General features: G+C 40.1%; 1 protein-coding gene across 1 annotated transcript in view; it reads right to left on the reverse strand.

Annotated features, from left to right (window-relative positions):
• LOC100747806 overlaps window positions 1-14686 on the reverse strand; it is a 32119-nt gene extending 17433 nt beyond the window's left edge. The window contains exons 1-2 of the mRNA XM_003488846.4: window positions 12837-14686; window positions 12263-12493 (exon numbers count right to left, since the gene is read on the reverse strand). Of these exons, the coding sequence (XP_003488894.1) occupies window positions 12263-12493; window positions 12837-13146 (541 nt within the window). The 5' untranslated portion in view covers window positions 13147-14686. The remainder of the gene's footprint in view (window positions 1-12262; window positions 12494-12836) is intronic.
• Window positions 14687-14692: the final 6 nt, after the last annotated feature.

Raw genomic sequence — 14692 nt, forward strand, 5'->3', positions numbered from 1 at the left:
GCGAGCCCACCCCCCGACAAATGTACACGGCCGTTTGTTACGCGCGATTTCGTCCTCTCCACCTTTTCCACCGATACCCGGCCTGTCGACCGGTTCGATCGCTCGATCCACGGCCGTGATGCCCCTGTCAAACCTTCGTCGAGATGCAGCCTGTCGCTTCAATCAGCGGCAGCTCGATTTTTCTGCCTCAAATTTTGTCGTCGACATTTCGAATCCGCCGATGCATTAACAGATTATGCTTGTAAAAGGTATCTTTTGTGAGATAGAAAAGATGTACATTTTGAAGTTGAGAAATGCGTGCTCAAAGAGGACTACATTTTTCCTACTTTTTAATAAGACGAGATGTGTTGGATAATTAAATTGTTGGATAAAATGAGCAAAGTATAATAGCTTTTATGGAAGTTTAACACTAGAATTACCAAAAGCGTCAAAGTGTTCCCATTGGGGTTTCGGATTTTCCTTTTTTACAATTATTGACAATATACAGGTGATTTTGTTAATATTGATATTGATTTTTATTTAGATGATGTTTAGATGATAAATCTATATAATCATGTCGCTAAACTAATTAAAATTTACTTCGATCAATGTCGCTTGAATTATACCGATTTATGTATGAAACATTTAGTTACATATTAAAAGTTGTTAATCTTTATATTTTTATAATGTTAAAAAGTATCTATAGTTCGTGCGAAACACGAAAGAACTGTTAACAGTATAACATGACTTCTCATTTCGATTCTATAATAAACCTTTTCTTAAAACGTTAACAACTTTTCTGCTTACTAAAACAAAAATGAGACTGAAGTATAAAAATTCAAATATTGTAACAAGACTAACGAGTCGCCTGTGTTTTTGTAATTACCATGCGAAGACTGCAGATGAGAAACATGATAGTCACATTTTCTTCTTTCGTAGGAAAGCCATTTCGAAGCCAATTCCACGCCAAAACTATTATTTCATTTGATTATGAGACTAAATCCAATCCCAAAGAACGTTTGTGAATCCAAGTTCAAATTTAACATTTTCCACATAAAATTATCGATAGTGAACGCGTATGCATAAAACAGAATCACTGTTAACTATCAACACTGTACCAATATTCACTAATATTCACTAACATTCACTCATAAAAGTATTTTACAAATTAAACACACGAAAGAAGCGATCATCGATTTTCAACTTTCAGCCAAGATTTTTTAACGTCGATTTGACGATCAGCTGGGATACATCGACGGAGGGTCACAGGCTAAACGATGAAATAAAAGCTGGCACTTACGCGAGTTTTCATGCTACGAGCGCCGAGTTATACGGCTTATAATGGGGTCGGCGTGCATACACGCACGCGGTTGCGCAGTTTTATTTTATGGCGGCGTGGCTTGGACGGCAAACGACCGGGTTTTTACGGTGAACCACGACATTTAACCGGCTTACCGCCGTCGTCCAGCGAAATATTCAACTCCGGACGTTTAACGTCACCCAGGAAACGTTCTGCTTCTCCGCGTGTTCCGTTTCGTGATGCGAACATTCTTGTTACTAACCCTTTGAAATACTTCAATTTCCTTCGTAAAGTATTTGTGACCAAGTGACGAGCCTGCATTCGCAACATATTTTTTTAAATACAATTGGATCGTGATATTTCAAAATAATAAGATCGTACAAGTTGGTTCGAATCTCAGAACTAGGATAATTTATCAAGAAAAATTTAGCCAATTTTGATGTTATGGAAATTTCACTCCTTTAGGTATAACGTTATTATAAATGACAAATTGTTACTGGGCATGTAGATTAGATACACATCGATATTATTCAACTTATTTAGTATGTCAGAACTAATTCACATAGTTCGTTTTACAAAAAGATATCTTTATAAATAGCAATGCTGCAAATAAAGTTGCTCTTGTGCACATACAATTCTCCTCGCTTAAATGCTATCAAAAATGTCTGAAACCTATACCAAAATCACGTGTACATTCTCGATCATTATATTTCTCCAATTAGAAATAAAAATTCGATGTAGTTGTTGAAATAATTACAACATATACTATATGAACAAACTAGTGCATAGAGAAGACGTGGAAAAAGATTAATTAACAAACTCTGCTACTATAGACTTGGTTCATACCCTTCAATTCCAGTAAAAGAACAAACAACGTTAAAAGCGTTAAGTGGAAGAATTAAAAATAGAAATTAAATTAAGAAGAAAAAAGTTTTCTAGTTGGAGCTCCTCTAATAGTAAAGTAATAAATAGTAAAGTAATAAAAATCCACTATACGATACTCTTTCGAATGATTTAACTTTCGACTCGAGTAAAAAGCGATGACAAAAATTCATCGATGCCTTTTAATCCCTGGAATAAAATAGAAAAAACACAGTCGGGGTGAGGAAAAAAATTATTCGAAATAGAATACAGAGATTTCCGAGGGTGGAAGCGGAGGGCTAACAAGGCCAAAGTTTATTGCCGGTGCGGTGTCAGATTCGTGATGGCGGTGGCGGCGCGAATCGAGGGTGATGGCAGGCGTTTTGAGGGTGTTTATGAGGCATTATGTGTAACTCGCTGGAAGAACGATCCTCCCCCTTGAGGTCTGCTGCCCTCCACCTGTCTACGCTCGCCGAAATCGTAATTCGTTACGTGCTAAACGCTGCCTTTCCACGCATCAATCTGCGCCCTGTTGCAGCCTTCTGCATAATTTCTCAATTCAGCCTACATATCCTCCAAGCGTTCAATTTCTCAGGCCATATTGTCTATGAAAATTATCTTCCTTCTTTTTTCGAATTATTTCTGATCGAGTAATAAATTCCATTTCTTTAAAAATCGTGGTACTTTTGATACAAATAATAGAATTTTTAATTCTTAACGAAGTAACAGAAATGGGTATGTCTTCGCTTTTCTGACTTAATGGAAGTAAATATTAATTTTGTAAGTTAATTGAGTTTGGTAAATTACAAAAGAGAGAAGTCAAATATCAGCCAGTTCGAAATCTGAAAAAATATAAAAACTTATCGAACCATATTGTATTCGCAGCTGTTTTTTAATCTTACGGCTCGTCGATTAGATCGTTGTTTCTTAAAAACGTCGCAACGTAAAATGCAACGAAAAATGGCATTCCCCTGACTGAAGTGATCGGCGAGACTGAAAAGTCTTCGTTGGGAATATAAAGAGGGCCAGTCGATAGAAGCGCACACGAGCCTCATTTCGCCGCGATTCGGCCAGTCAAAACGTCAGAATCTTAAAACACGACAAACACTCTGAAATAACGATCCGAGCCACCCTCGGCTACGAGCTTCGCCGGTAAACAGGGGAGTTTTTAACACTGCATGATCCCTGGGCAAACTTAGGGTGTACGCGAACGTTCTCTCGTGTCTTCTCGCGGTGTGCAAATCCCTGTCGTGTAAATGGACGTAGACTATCGCGAGCCCGTAAACACGCGGCCATTATGCTTTTTCCTTGCCGTTGGAGGAGAAAGAATCTGCCGGCGATTCTTTTTATCGCGGTCGAAATACCAAAGCCGAGGGACTCCGTGGAAAGTAATTCCGTCGGGATTATCGAATTCGAAGCGATCTTTTTTCTCGAACGAAAAATGTCTGGAAAATGAGCTATTGCTAAACCGTTTTGTGAACCAAACGTTTGAATGTAAATTAACGAAAAATAGCAATTAAAAGTGATTAGAGATAGATATTTGTAAGTATTTACCGTATAAAATTCTTGTGCTCATATTACATGCGTTATGCGAAGCATTTTGAAATTTCATTGTGCATCATAATCATATTAGCAAAATTTAAAACCAGTCTGAAAATTATTGAAATATTCAAATCACTCTAACTATTAAAGATAGTTCTGATTCTAATTTGAAGCTCGAAAAAGATCCTCCAATCCACATATATTATTTCGCATCTATCCACGGAATTCTATCTTCCGACGTTCAAACTTGTAAAGAAGTTTACCTTCAATTACCAACAACGCTACGTAATACACCGGCGTTTGTTAGAAACGATCCGCGAAGAGGGAACGAGCGCAGATATACACCGAGACAAGCTACAAAGGGAAAGAGAAAGAGAGAAAACGAGACGAAGCTGGGCCTCGTTCACGGGTAATCGAAGCGCAACGATAGCGCGAGCGAGGAATCTCTCAGGCAGGACACGTCGACATCGAGTCGAGGATTCATCGGAGCGAGAGCACGGCGCACGGTTGAAAAGGGCCAGGAAAAACGTGGAGAGCGTGGAATTAGCATATGTAAAAAGAAACAGAAGGCCGGGTCCAGGCGCGTACAACGAGAGGAGCGGAGACCAGCAGGAAAAATAATGTTTAATCGGTAGAAAATCTCGGTGCAGTCATCCGCCGTAGAACTGTTTCTCCCTCTCGCTGGCCAAGCCCTCCCATCTCGTGTCTCCTGCGTGATCCTTTACTTGAGAGAGGGCTGGATTTTTTAATTTTTAATTGGGAAAAAACGTCGCTGAGGTGGTCGACGAAATCCACCGAATCTCTCTGTGAATTTCGACGACGTTTCTCCAACCCTTCGCTCCGCGCTGCCGATTTCTTGGTACCAGACAGGTCTTTTCATGGCTTATAAATTTATTCGTTCGATACGAATCTGATTAGGTACACGTCTAAATTCGCGGTGCAAGAGAAATCAGGATGATTCTATGATTCGAAGTAAAACGAAAATCAAGAACGACGTGATTGTATTAGGGGGCTCATCTCCTTGGAAAATTGAGTTTAAAAATTGGAAGGCTCGTTATAAAAAATGATCTCTTGAATATATCTATAAATCTGATCTCGTTCTATAAAAATCTATTCTGTTTGTCGTGGAATCTACAATTTTATGATTTAATGAGGCATAATTCTCCTCCGATATAACTTGCAGAAACATTCATAGAAATCATGTAATACGATGAATACTGTGTTTAAATAAGGACAGAAATACATTGTGCGAAAATTAAAGATGCTGAAACTTTATTTAGCTTTCCAGAAAGAAGCTCATAAGAACAACCTTTAACCGATTGTTTAGTCGCATCTAGTTGGAACTATAGCAAATTCGCGTATAGTTGGACCACGAAATTGGGTCTACGGTATATTTCTAACCGTCGGTTACAAGGAGCAAGTTTCTTCGGAGGAATTTACTTTGGCAGCAGGAACGAAGGGCAGGCGATTAATTAGAATAAGAGGGTGAGCGCTGTAAGTCACGCACGATCGAAGCGAAATTTCGGCAACGATGGTCGCAACAGCTGTTCCATGATCGCGGGAGTGGCGAGATTTGGAGGTCTATGAAAAAGAACCTCGACCCTCTTCAACGTCGACCGATCTTTACGACTTATTAAATCATTTCCACGCGTCTCTAACTTCGCTGACGAGTTGAAAGTTCAGAGGAATATAGTCGAATGAAATGAAAGTTCCGTTCAGAGTGGAATCTCGAGCAACAGGAGTGTTTTACAATTCCACAAAACGATAGTTGAAGGTTGATTGATAAGAGGAATATTTCGTCCACTTTCTTCTTGAAAGAATTTTTGAGAAATGCTGCGATGAATAACAATTGGAAGAAGAATTTATAAAGGAAACTTTAGCCTCTATGAATTATTTGAAAGATCGTCGAGAATAATATGAATCACAATCTGAAATAACAAGTTACAATGAATGACAGTTTAAAAACGAACGTTTAAAAAACATTATCACCCACAAAATCTTTCAGCTTTTTAACAGGAAATAAAGAATCTTTAGAGAATTTAACCATCTACGAATTATACCACAACAGTCATTGAATTAGCCTAAAAATAATTACTGGTAATAATGGAGAACCCTCTACGATGAATGACAATTGTACGAAGAACCTCCTTCCAAGCTTACCACCTTCTAGACATGGAACCAGCTATCCTAAATCACGATCTAAAACATCCACATAATAATAATAATAGCGAACAATTTTCTAGAAATACTACTATGAATTTCTTCGAATTGCAGAATTACTTAAAATTACACGAACCATCTACGACAACATTACGACAATGACAATGACCTCGCCGATACCGATACGTAGAATTTTTTGGAAACGTTCCAATCAATAACAACTGTCCAAAGAAATCTCCAGTAAACTCTAGCACCCACGATCCCTACCACCTTGCACGCAACGAGTCAGCAACCCAGCTCGAAGATGATGAGATCGACGAGTAAGGGTTGTCGAGAATCGCATGAATCACGGGCTAAAACAGCCCCACTAACAACACTAGTGGTATGAGTAGCAGGAGGAAGAGGAAGCAACGAGGACGAATAGCGAATGCAATGCGCGAGGACATCGGTCAGGATCTGGCCTGTCGATAGTTGGAGCTTTGCCTCGGATTCTGCCGCCTCCAGCTCGGGGCCCGAGCACGTCATAAAACACAGGTAACTCCGGTATTTATGTCCGTCGTTTTTACGGGCGTCGCTGGCCACCGGCTCGCAGAGGCAGCCGAATCGCACACACGCGCGCTCGTCTCGCCGCCGCCTCGTGACTCTCTCCTAGGCAACAAGAGAGAGCTTCGCGCTAATCCCTGTCGGGAACGAAAGGGGTGGCCGAGTGATATACGCCTCTGCGCCGCTATGATAATATCCCCCCTGTCTCCACCTGCGAGCGACCGGGACCACCCTTTTGTTTCGCGACTACCATCCCGGGTGCTCGACGAGACTTTTCTCCGCTAGAACTCCCACGTTTTCTGACACTCTAAGATTCGTTTGAGAAGACCTGCTGATTCGAGAATAATCGTGAACCCGCTAAAAGATACGCGAAACTTTGCAAACTATGACGGCGAGATGGAAGAATGTTTGAGAAATATTATGACAGATTTATTTGAGATGCGATCATCGATTTGTCGGTTGGCTTTGATAGTTTTGTTCAATTTTTCCATCGTGCCTGATTAGTAGACTGCGGATATTTGTGCATCCATGGGGAATATGAAAGCGTAAAAGTGTGCAGAATGCACGTATTATGCGAACATATGCGTAATATGTAAAATAATATGGTCGTTATAATATTTTCTGGGTAGAAGAAATTTCTATACAGACTCCAATTTTTTAGTTAAGTTCATGGAAATATGAAATCGCATAAACGTTCGCGGTATACTGATTATTTAATGACGCGTGTCCTCTATGCTAATTTTTAACTGTGGAAGTTAAGGGATTTCGGGCCCTTTTGAAAGCTCTGGAAATTATGGTGAAAAGATAGAACTCTATCTGAGGTACATTTGTCGATTGTTAAATGGTTTCGAGAACATTGTTACATAGATATTATATGTATACAGGGGTATTATCAACTCTTCTATTTTTTAGGTTGATAATAGTTACTCTGGGATATTAATAGTACACAAAAGTTCGCTCTGGCATTCGTTAACATCTCACTTAGGTGCTTCTCTACAAATTTAGTTAGCTTAGAACGATTACGATCGATATTTAAGAGGAACTACATTGTTTTTCATACTTCAATTGACGTGTCGTTTTATTCTCTATAAAGAAGTGCTTGAGTCTAATAAATGTAAGGATTCTTTTTTTAGAAGAATCTATTTCCGCCAATTTTACATAATATTAAAGAATCTGAAAGATATCCTGTATATCGTAGTCATTTATAGCTATCACCAATTATATAAAATTATCACACTTTTTCATACTGCTAATGTTTCCAACTTTCTCCTATCCATCACCACCGTGTGACGTTTTGGAACTACTGTAATTTAGATTCAATTTCAAGCTGCGAAGTATATAACACGCACTTGAGAGATAAGGTTACTCTATAAAGAATCTTTCGTATTTTTTAAATTTCAATATCTACATCATCTAGCGTGAAGTTTGAACGTTCACAGACATCTATAGTATCAGGGAATACTAAAATATTAATGGTACTATTAGTTAGGTGTTTCCTGGAGAAACGATTCTTTCTCTATCGATTAAAAGGACTGATTCGAATTTTTGCGAACAATGTTCGGTGGCTCGCCTTGACTAAAATCATTCCTCATCCGCAGTCGCAGTATTAAATTGGCATGGCGAAGCCCGCGAGCGAGCACGGAACAAATATTTACCCCAAAATGGTCAGTGAGCGCGGGCCACGTGCAAAATAACGGAGGCGAAAAAACGGGGAAAAATGTACACGGAATCCGTATATGAAGCGGCCGCTGCGACTCGTCTCTTCGCGGTATTATGCGCGATACACGACGTGACTCGCCTGCAAACATCATAAATTTTCCATTTATTTAGCAAATCTGTTTACCCGACTCCGTAGATGATAACGATTGTTATCGGTGTGTTATCGGTGATCGGTGATCGGTGATCGCATATTTTCCAGCAGACCGCCTGAAAAACGCGTGACCATCGACCGTTTTGTTAAAGTACGACGAACATATCACGGTCACAGGTGGAAATTATTCTGTGGAACAGGAAATTCGAAAATTTTCATTCGTTATACGAGAACGATTATTCGATGAAACCTTGCTTCGTTGTTTCAGATTGAGGTGGAAGTAACGTCTGGTGTTTTTTTACAAATTTTTCATTTCTCTTGCTTTCCCTTTTTTCGTATTTTGTTATCGATTTCCTTTTGAAGATGTAAAAAGCATGATAATATTTGCTTTATCCGGCATCGTGTTCAGTTTTAAAAACACGATAGTGGGAATGCCAGAGGCTCGAGTCTATAACTACATTAGCTACTCGATAAAACAGACTACGGTCCATCTGTTTCTCAATTTTTCCAAATGAATTATTCAAGCCAGATTCTTCAAATCTGACAATTTCAAAATTGCAAAGTTTCATGAAAAATGGAGATACGAACCTGAAGATTTTCTAAGATCCAGTACGATAATATTTTTCTACTTTATTGAAATAGGGACAACGAATTACATTAATAGTAATCTCACAGAAAACCGTTAGAAAAAATTAAATTCGCAGAAGACATCTCTATGACAAAAAGATTTTCCTGAAATTTCATAAAACTGTAGGATCTAAATCGAACAAGAAATAATGATGAAAAAAATTTTGAACGTACTCCTGAAGCTGCCTTACACAATTACAACGTCGGGGAAAAGAATTCAATAACAGGAATTATTTTAAAAAATTGCAAATAATACATTGCGTTAATGCGATCCTAGTTTCAATAAGTTATCGACTTCATTCTTCAATAAGAAGCCAAAGAATATTTATTTTAACCGCCAAAAAATCAGAAAAAAAGATTCACGTATAACTAACATCTTGGACCTAAAGGGAGGAAAATTTTCCTATGTATCGCAGCGTGCATGAAGAGGAACTACGTTAGAAGGGAATATTTCCGGCAGATTGGAATATCGGAGTTTCCCGGACACGCGGAAAACAATCTTGCATGATCCGTCACCCTCATAGAGGTTCTAGAAGCAAATCGTTGCGTTCGGCTGGTAGTTAGGGGCTGCCCGTAATACAGTAATGAGGGCTTACTGCCATGGAAACCAAAGCCGCTTACAGCCAACCACTCTACTCCCAACCACCCCCTGCCACCCCTTTGTCTCTCTCCCGCTCTATCACTCTGACCCGTCCTATTCTCTGATTTCCTATATATCCGCGATATCCTTCTCATCCGACGAGTTTCGCGAAAAAATTGTGAAAACCGTTCATGGACGTCCATTGTTTCTCCACGTTGCGTTGGTTCGTTCATTTTTTTCCCCGCGTATCAGAAAAGAAGATCGAGGGAAAAGCAGTAAGAGGTCTCATCTTTCCTGGATGCTGGTTGTCTTCTGAGAAAAGTGAAATTTAGTTCTGCATGCTGGTCGGCTCTGTTGATACAGCTTGTCTTTAATCTGAATTTATCTTGTACCTTTGAATGTTTCGGCCGTGTCTTGTACACGATATGAACAAGATTTGATGGTAATTGCGTAGTTGGAAAGTAAATTGCAAGAGAAGGAAGATTTTATTATCCGGCTTTAGGTATTCCTCGTTTTAAACTCACTATGTGGCAAAATTGAGGCAATTGAGGCAATTATCAAAAATTCAGAAAGTTACATAGGTAATAGATAGCAGGGAAAAAACGTTGAATTAATAAAAGGTTATATACATCGAATGAGTAAATAGACAGATGTATAAGAAGAAAGAAGACTTAAAATTTAATAGAAGACTAATAAAAGAGGTGAAGATATCCTTAAAATACATATATTCCAGACATAAAAGAATATGAACATCGATTTTGATCATTTTAGTGGGCATTCAAATTGTTCAATTTCTTCGAATAAACCACCTTCAACTTTTATTCGTTCGTACTAAAAACTCATTCCTGAAATAGTCAAAATATCTGTCTTGCTAGTTAACTTCATACTTTCCTTTGTTAATTTCTGTAGTAACAAGAAGATAAAGGAAACGAACTTCTGTACCTCTTGTCACGCCGCAAATAGCAAATTTTTGCAAAAACTGCCTCTATAACGTTTCGTCGTACCTGTAACATCTCACCACCCTAAGCATCAAACGAGAAACGACTTGATCGTACAAAGTGGCATCAGCCCTCGATCTTTGATTTCCCGAAGGAAGGTGGAAATATTTGGAAATTTACTTGCTCTGCTGGCCGATATCGTCGTCGACGATTCGGGACAGGGGTGATCCATAAAAACGGCTGGCATTTAAACCACCGTTTAAGGACGATCGTCGATGTGTGCGTGTCACGGTGAACGGAAGAGAGTCGATATCGCGCAGACCCCGCAATTTCCTTTCCCAATTTGCCATAAACAAGTCGCCTCCCCTCGTTAACCTACGCTCGTGACTGCTCTCTTGAAAGTTGCTCTCGCGACGGTAAGAAAGAGGATCAGGAAAGAAGAAGACGAGGAAAAGGGACGTCGTTGCGAGTCGGTCGAATTAAAGGAATTAAAGGACGCCTCGTTACTCGTATCTCTCGATCCTTGCCACCCTCTTGGCCGGAAAAAACGGGCCAGGTCCGAAGGGAGAACGACGAAACGCAGGGTGAGCAACTTGCTCGTTCTCCTTTCTTAGCTCGATCCTTGGTCGCGAGAAAGCGTTTGCATTAAGAGACCGTAATGGCAGTGATTATTAGGCTGCATTATTCAACTCCGACCTATGGGCCTCTGATTATTTTTTTCTTTCCCTTCTTATATTTTTTCTCCTACAACCGCCCACCCCCCATCCCGCCTTCTCCACGTTTGTCGAAGGAACGACTGAATTATTGAGTCGCGGGAGGCGAGAATTAAAAAATCTCCGGCGACGACCGGCCGAGATATCGAGAGTCACGGAGACGACGACACTGTTTGCCGGTTGAATTAAAAATGAGGATGAAACGGAGGGGCCAGCTGGCTCTCCTCGCCTCGCGTCCGAGGAAAAACGAGGCCATCAGTCGGCCCACCACCTTAATGTACCGACTACTGAATGATTTAAGACGCCGACCCCCCCTCGAGAAAGATTCGCCGAGCTGCATCGGCTACGGTTGATCGAATTTTTTCAATCGCTCTTCCTCGAGAGGCCCTCGCTTAATTGTCTGCCCGCCTGAAGAACGCTCAACGGAGGGATTCTTAAGGAAAGTTGGAAGAATTAAGAGCTAGATTTCTGAAAATTCTTTCTTTCCACGTCTGTTTCACGAGATCTTTAACTATATTTGTTCTGGGCTATATTTCTTCGACTATGTCCACTTTTTCTTTTTACCATTAGATAATATGACTCACTCGTGCCGATCAACCCCATAAATCAGAATGCATAAAAGAAATGAAAATTGATAGAACTATTTTTCTTAAATTGACTTTAAAATTTGCGATTATTCATGCTGTGCCTTTACGATAAAAAAATTCATGAAAGTGAGAATTCTTTTTTAACGTGTTGAATATCGATTATGTGTCTGGATACAGTGAAACTGATAACTATATGAAAGAGTTTATCGATTTGACTTCTACGTCGTTCATACATGAGATGCCCAATTTTTACGGGTTCCTACAATACTTCACTGAGCCGTAAAAAATATTCAAAGGTAACTTCCAAAGGAGGATTTAAATTGTATACGAATTCTTACCTTTACAATAGTGTACGATAATACAGATTTATCTACAAAGATAGGAAAATTTATCGAGAAAGAATATCAGAATGTCGTAACAAAATTGAACATTTTACGCGTTATAATCTAATATATCTATAACATAACATATGTGAATTTATTAAGAAAGGGTAAGTCGAAGATGTAGAGAATTAAATTCCAATAATCATTTTGCGATACCTCTTCGCTTAAGTTATGACGTAAATTTGTTTTTCTTATATGGGGGAAGAAGTAGAGGAGTATAAAATATGGAAATATCTTACCTCTTCCGCTTCTACCGACGAACCTAAGATCGTTGAATTTCGCCACCTGGTTCTTCATAACCGCCGTGGAATTTCGCAATTCCGCGCAGCAATTTTCATCATTTCCGGCACGCACTGTCACCAGAGTCCCATCACCGACCTCGCCCAGAGCTACTACCTTGAACGCTACCGGAAGTGTCTTGTTTGACCGCCAATGTTGCGGTAGCACCGTACAGACCACGTGTGGCGAGCCTGTTGACAATAATCGCCGAATCATCAACAAATGAAATTCTAACACAAAATATAATCGTACATTAATTACTAAATTACTAAATTACTAAATTAAAAAGATCTAGGTTTTCACCGATCTACAATACTAAAACCCGATAAAATAGAATGCCAAGATTTTTCGAACAAAAATTATATTCAATTTTATCTCTACGCAGAAATTCCCCAGTATGCTCCGAATCTTAAAAACTAACTATTAACCCTTCCGACGAAAAATTAAACAAGAAGTAAAATTAAGAAAGCTAAACACCCACTGGACAACGAATTTGTAAACTTTCCTAAACGAAAATTAATCGATATTTTTTACCTGTTCGCACAAGTTCTCCAGGATGTTCAGCAAACAGGCCATCCAAAGTTCTCTCGGCGAGCAGATCCGCGGTGAGTGCATAATCCGGTATATTATTTCCACCAGTGGATCCTTGTGGAGGGACCTCGTTGGCCAGGTGCATTCTTCTCCTCGATGACGAGGTCCTGGTTCTCCTAATTCTCCCGCCACCGATCTGATGCGTCGAGTTCCCTTGATGGTCCTGATGACCGTTTCGAACCAATCTCGGATCCGGATAATCTAAGCCTAGAGGCCGATCCTCGGGGCGTGCATCTCGTAAAGGATTCGTCATGAGAACAGGCTCATTGGACTCTTTTCCGGAAAGATCCTCCTCGCCGACAAACCTCGATGAATTCGACTCAATTTTTTTCTACTCGATCGGCCAGCTTTTCCTTTATTAACTCCGATCCATCGCACGCTCTATCAAAAATTCGACGGTTTATCTTCTTTATTTTTATTTGTTATCGTCGAAAATGTATCCAACGACTAACGATATCCAATGATAATTAAGTTCCGTGGTAAAATTCAACTAATAAAGCAGCATCTCTTTTCTTCTTTATTTTGACACGTAGCCAAGCCTTTTATCTTTTCTATTTTTGTCTTTTATAATCAAAGTGTGCACGCAATGTATCCAGTGATAATTAAGTTCTTTATTAAGATTGAACTAATAGAGTAGATCGATGATGGTCATTATTTCGGTAGCAGCTGATTAAAGATAAATTTCCGGTTCCTTCGGTGGCACGCGCACAACTTGGTCGGTGCCGCGTGGCCCAGGATCCTTTGATCCTTATTTCATTATCCCGCGACAGGGCCGAGGCAAGAGCATCCGTTTGCAAATTCTTCCTCTCGTCTCGATTGCCAACTCGCGGGGAAAATTCGTTTTATTGAAATCGACGTCGTCCCTCGTTTCTTCGTTTCTTTGATCGAAATGCACCCCACTACGTGATTCGACGGAAGTGAAACCAACCTTGACTATCTCTTCTGCTACTCGCGTTCATAAATGAATAACAACGATTCACGATAATACACTCACTCTGAAATCTGGCTTCCAGTGTTCCGCGGTCGATCGAAATTACTCCACGTTCGTGTCACATCAGCACTTCTGCCCGACCATCTAACAGGTGTTAACTCTGCACCCGGGATCCTCCGAGCCAAACCGCGGCACAAACCTCACGTTCGCACATTATTCTTCCGGAGAATTCTAACTCCCATACACCAGGTTTTATTTCAAACGACAAAAGATTCGGGGATCCACTTTCCGAAGACTTTACGAAAGATTCAGGCATCCATTATTATACATAGGAATCATCAAATCAGTCACTACACAACACGTTTCTTCGAACAATAATAGTCACGAATTTAAAATCAGTTCGAGATCTTTAGTCTCGCCAGATACGTTCCATGTATTCGCCGACGATCATTTCCGCTGTCTCGATAATAATTCAATCCTTTTCTCAACAGCATGACACTTTCTTAACATTTTTCAAGACATAATGACGTGACAGGGGAAAACTATAAATTTCTTCGGTTCTGTTGCCTATCAGCGATGAGGCACAGGACCAGATTTCGAGAGACACCTCTTCGTGGCTGACGATTAATCAATTGTTTCTTCGGTAACGCTTCTTAGACGAGGGAGGTTGCAGTTGGCGCGACGATGGAAAATTGTAAATTCCACCGGTTTCGTTGGCTGTCAGCGATGAAGCACGGGACCAGAAGGCGAATGATACTTCTTCGTGGCTGGTACTTCGGCGGGTGGCAGCGGCAACTTCCACGGGGAAGTAGGATAGGGTGTTTAACTCGCGCGGTCTCGTTTCGGTTCGGCGGTGGAAGATGGCGGC

The sequence above is a fragment of the Bombus impatiens genome, unplaced genomic scaffold (genome assembly GCF_000188095.3).
Source record: "Bombus impatiens unplaced genomic scaffold, BIMP_2.2 scf_0268, whole genome shotgun sequence".
Classification (NCBI taxonomy): Eukaryota; Metazoa; Arthropoda; class Insecta; order Hymenoptera; family Apidae; genus Bombus; species Bombus impatiens.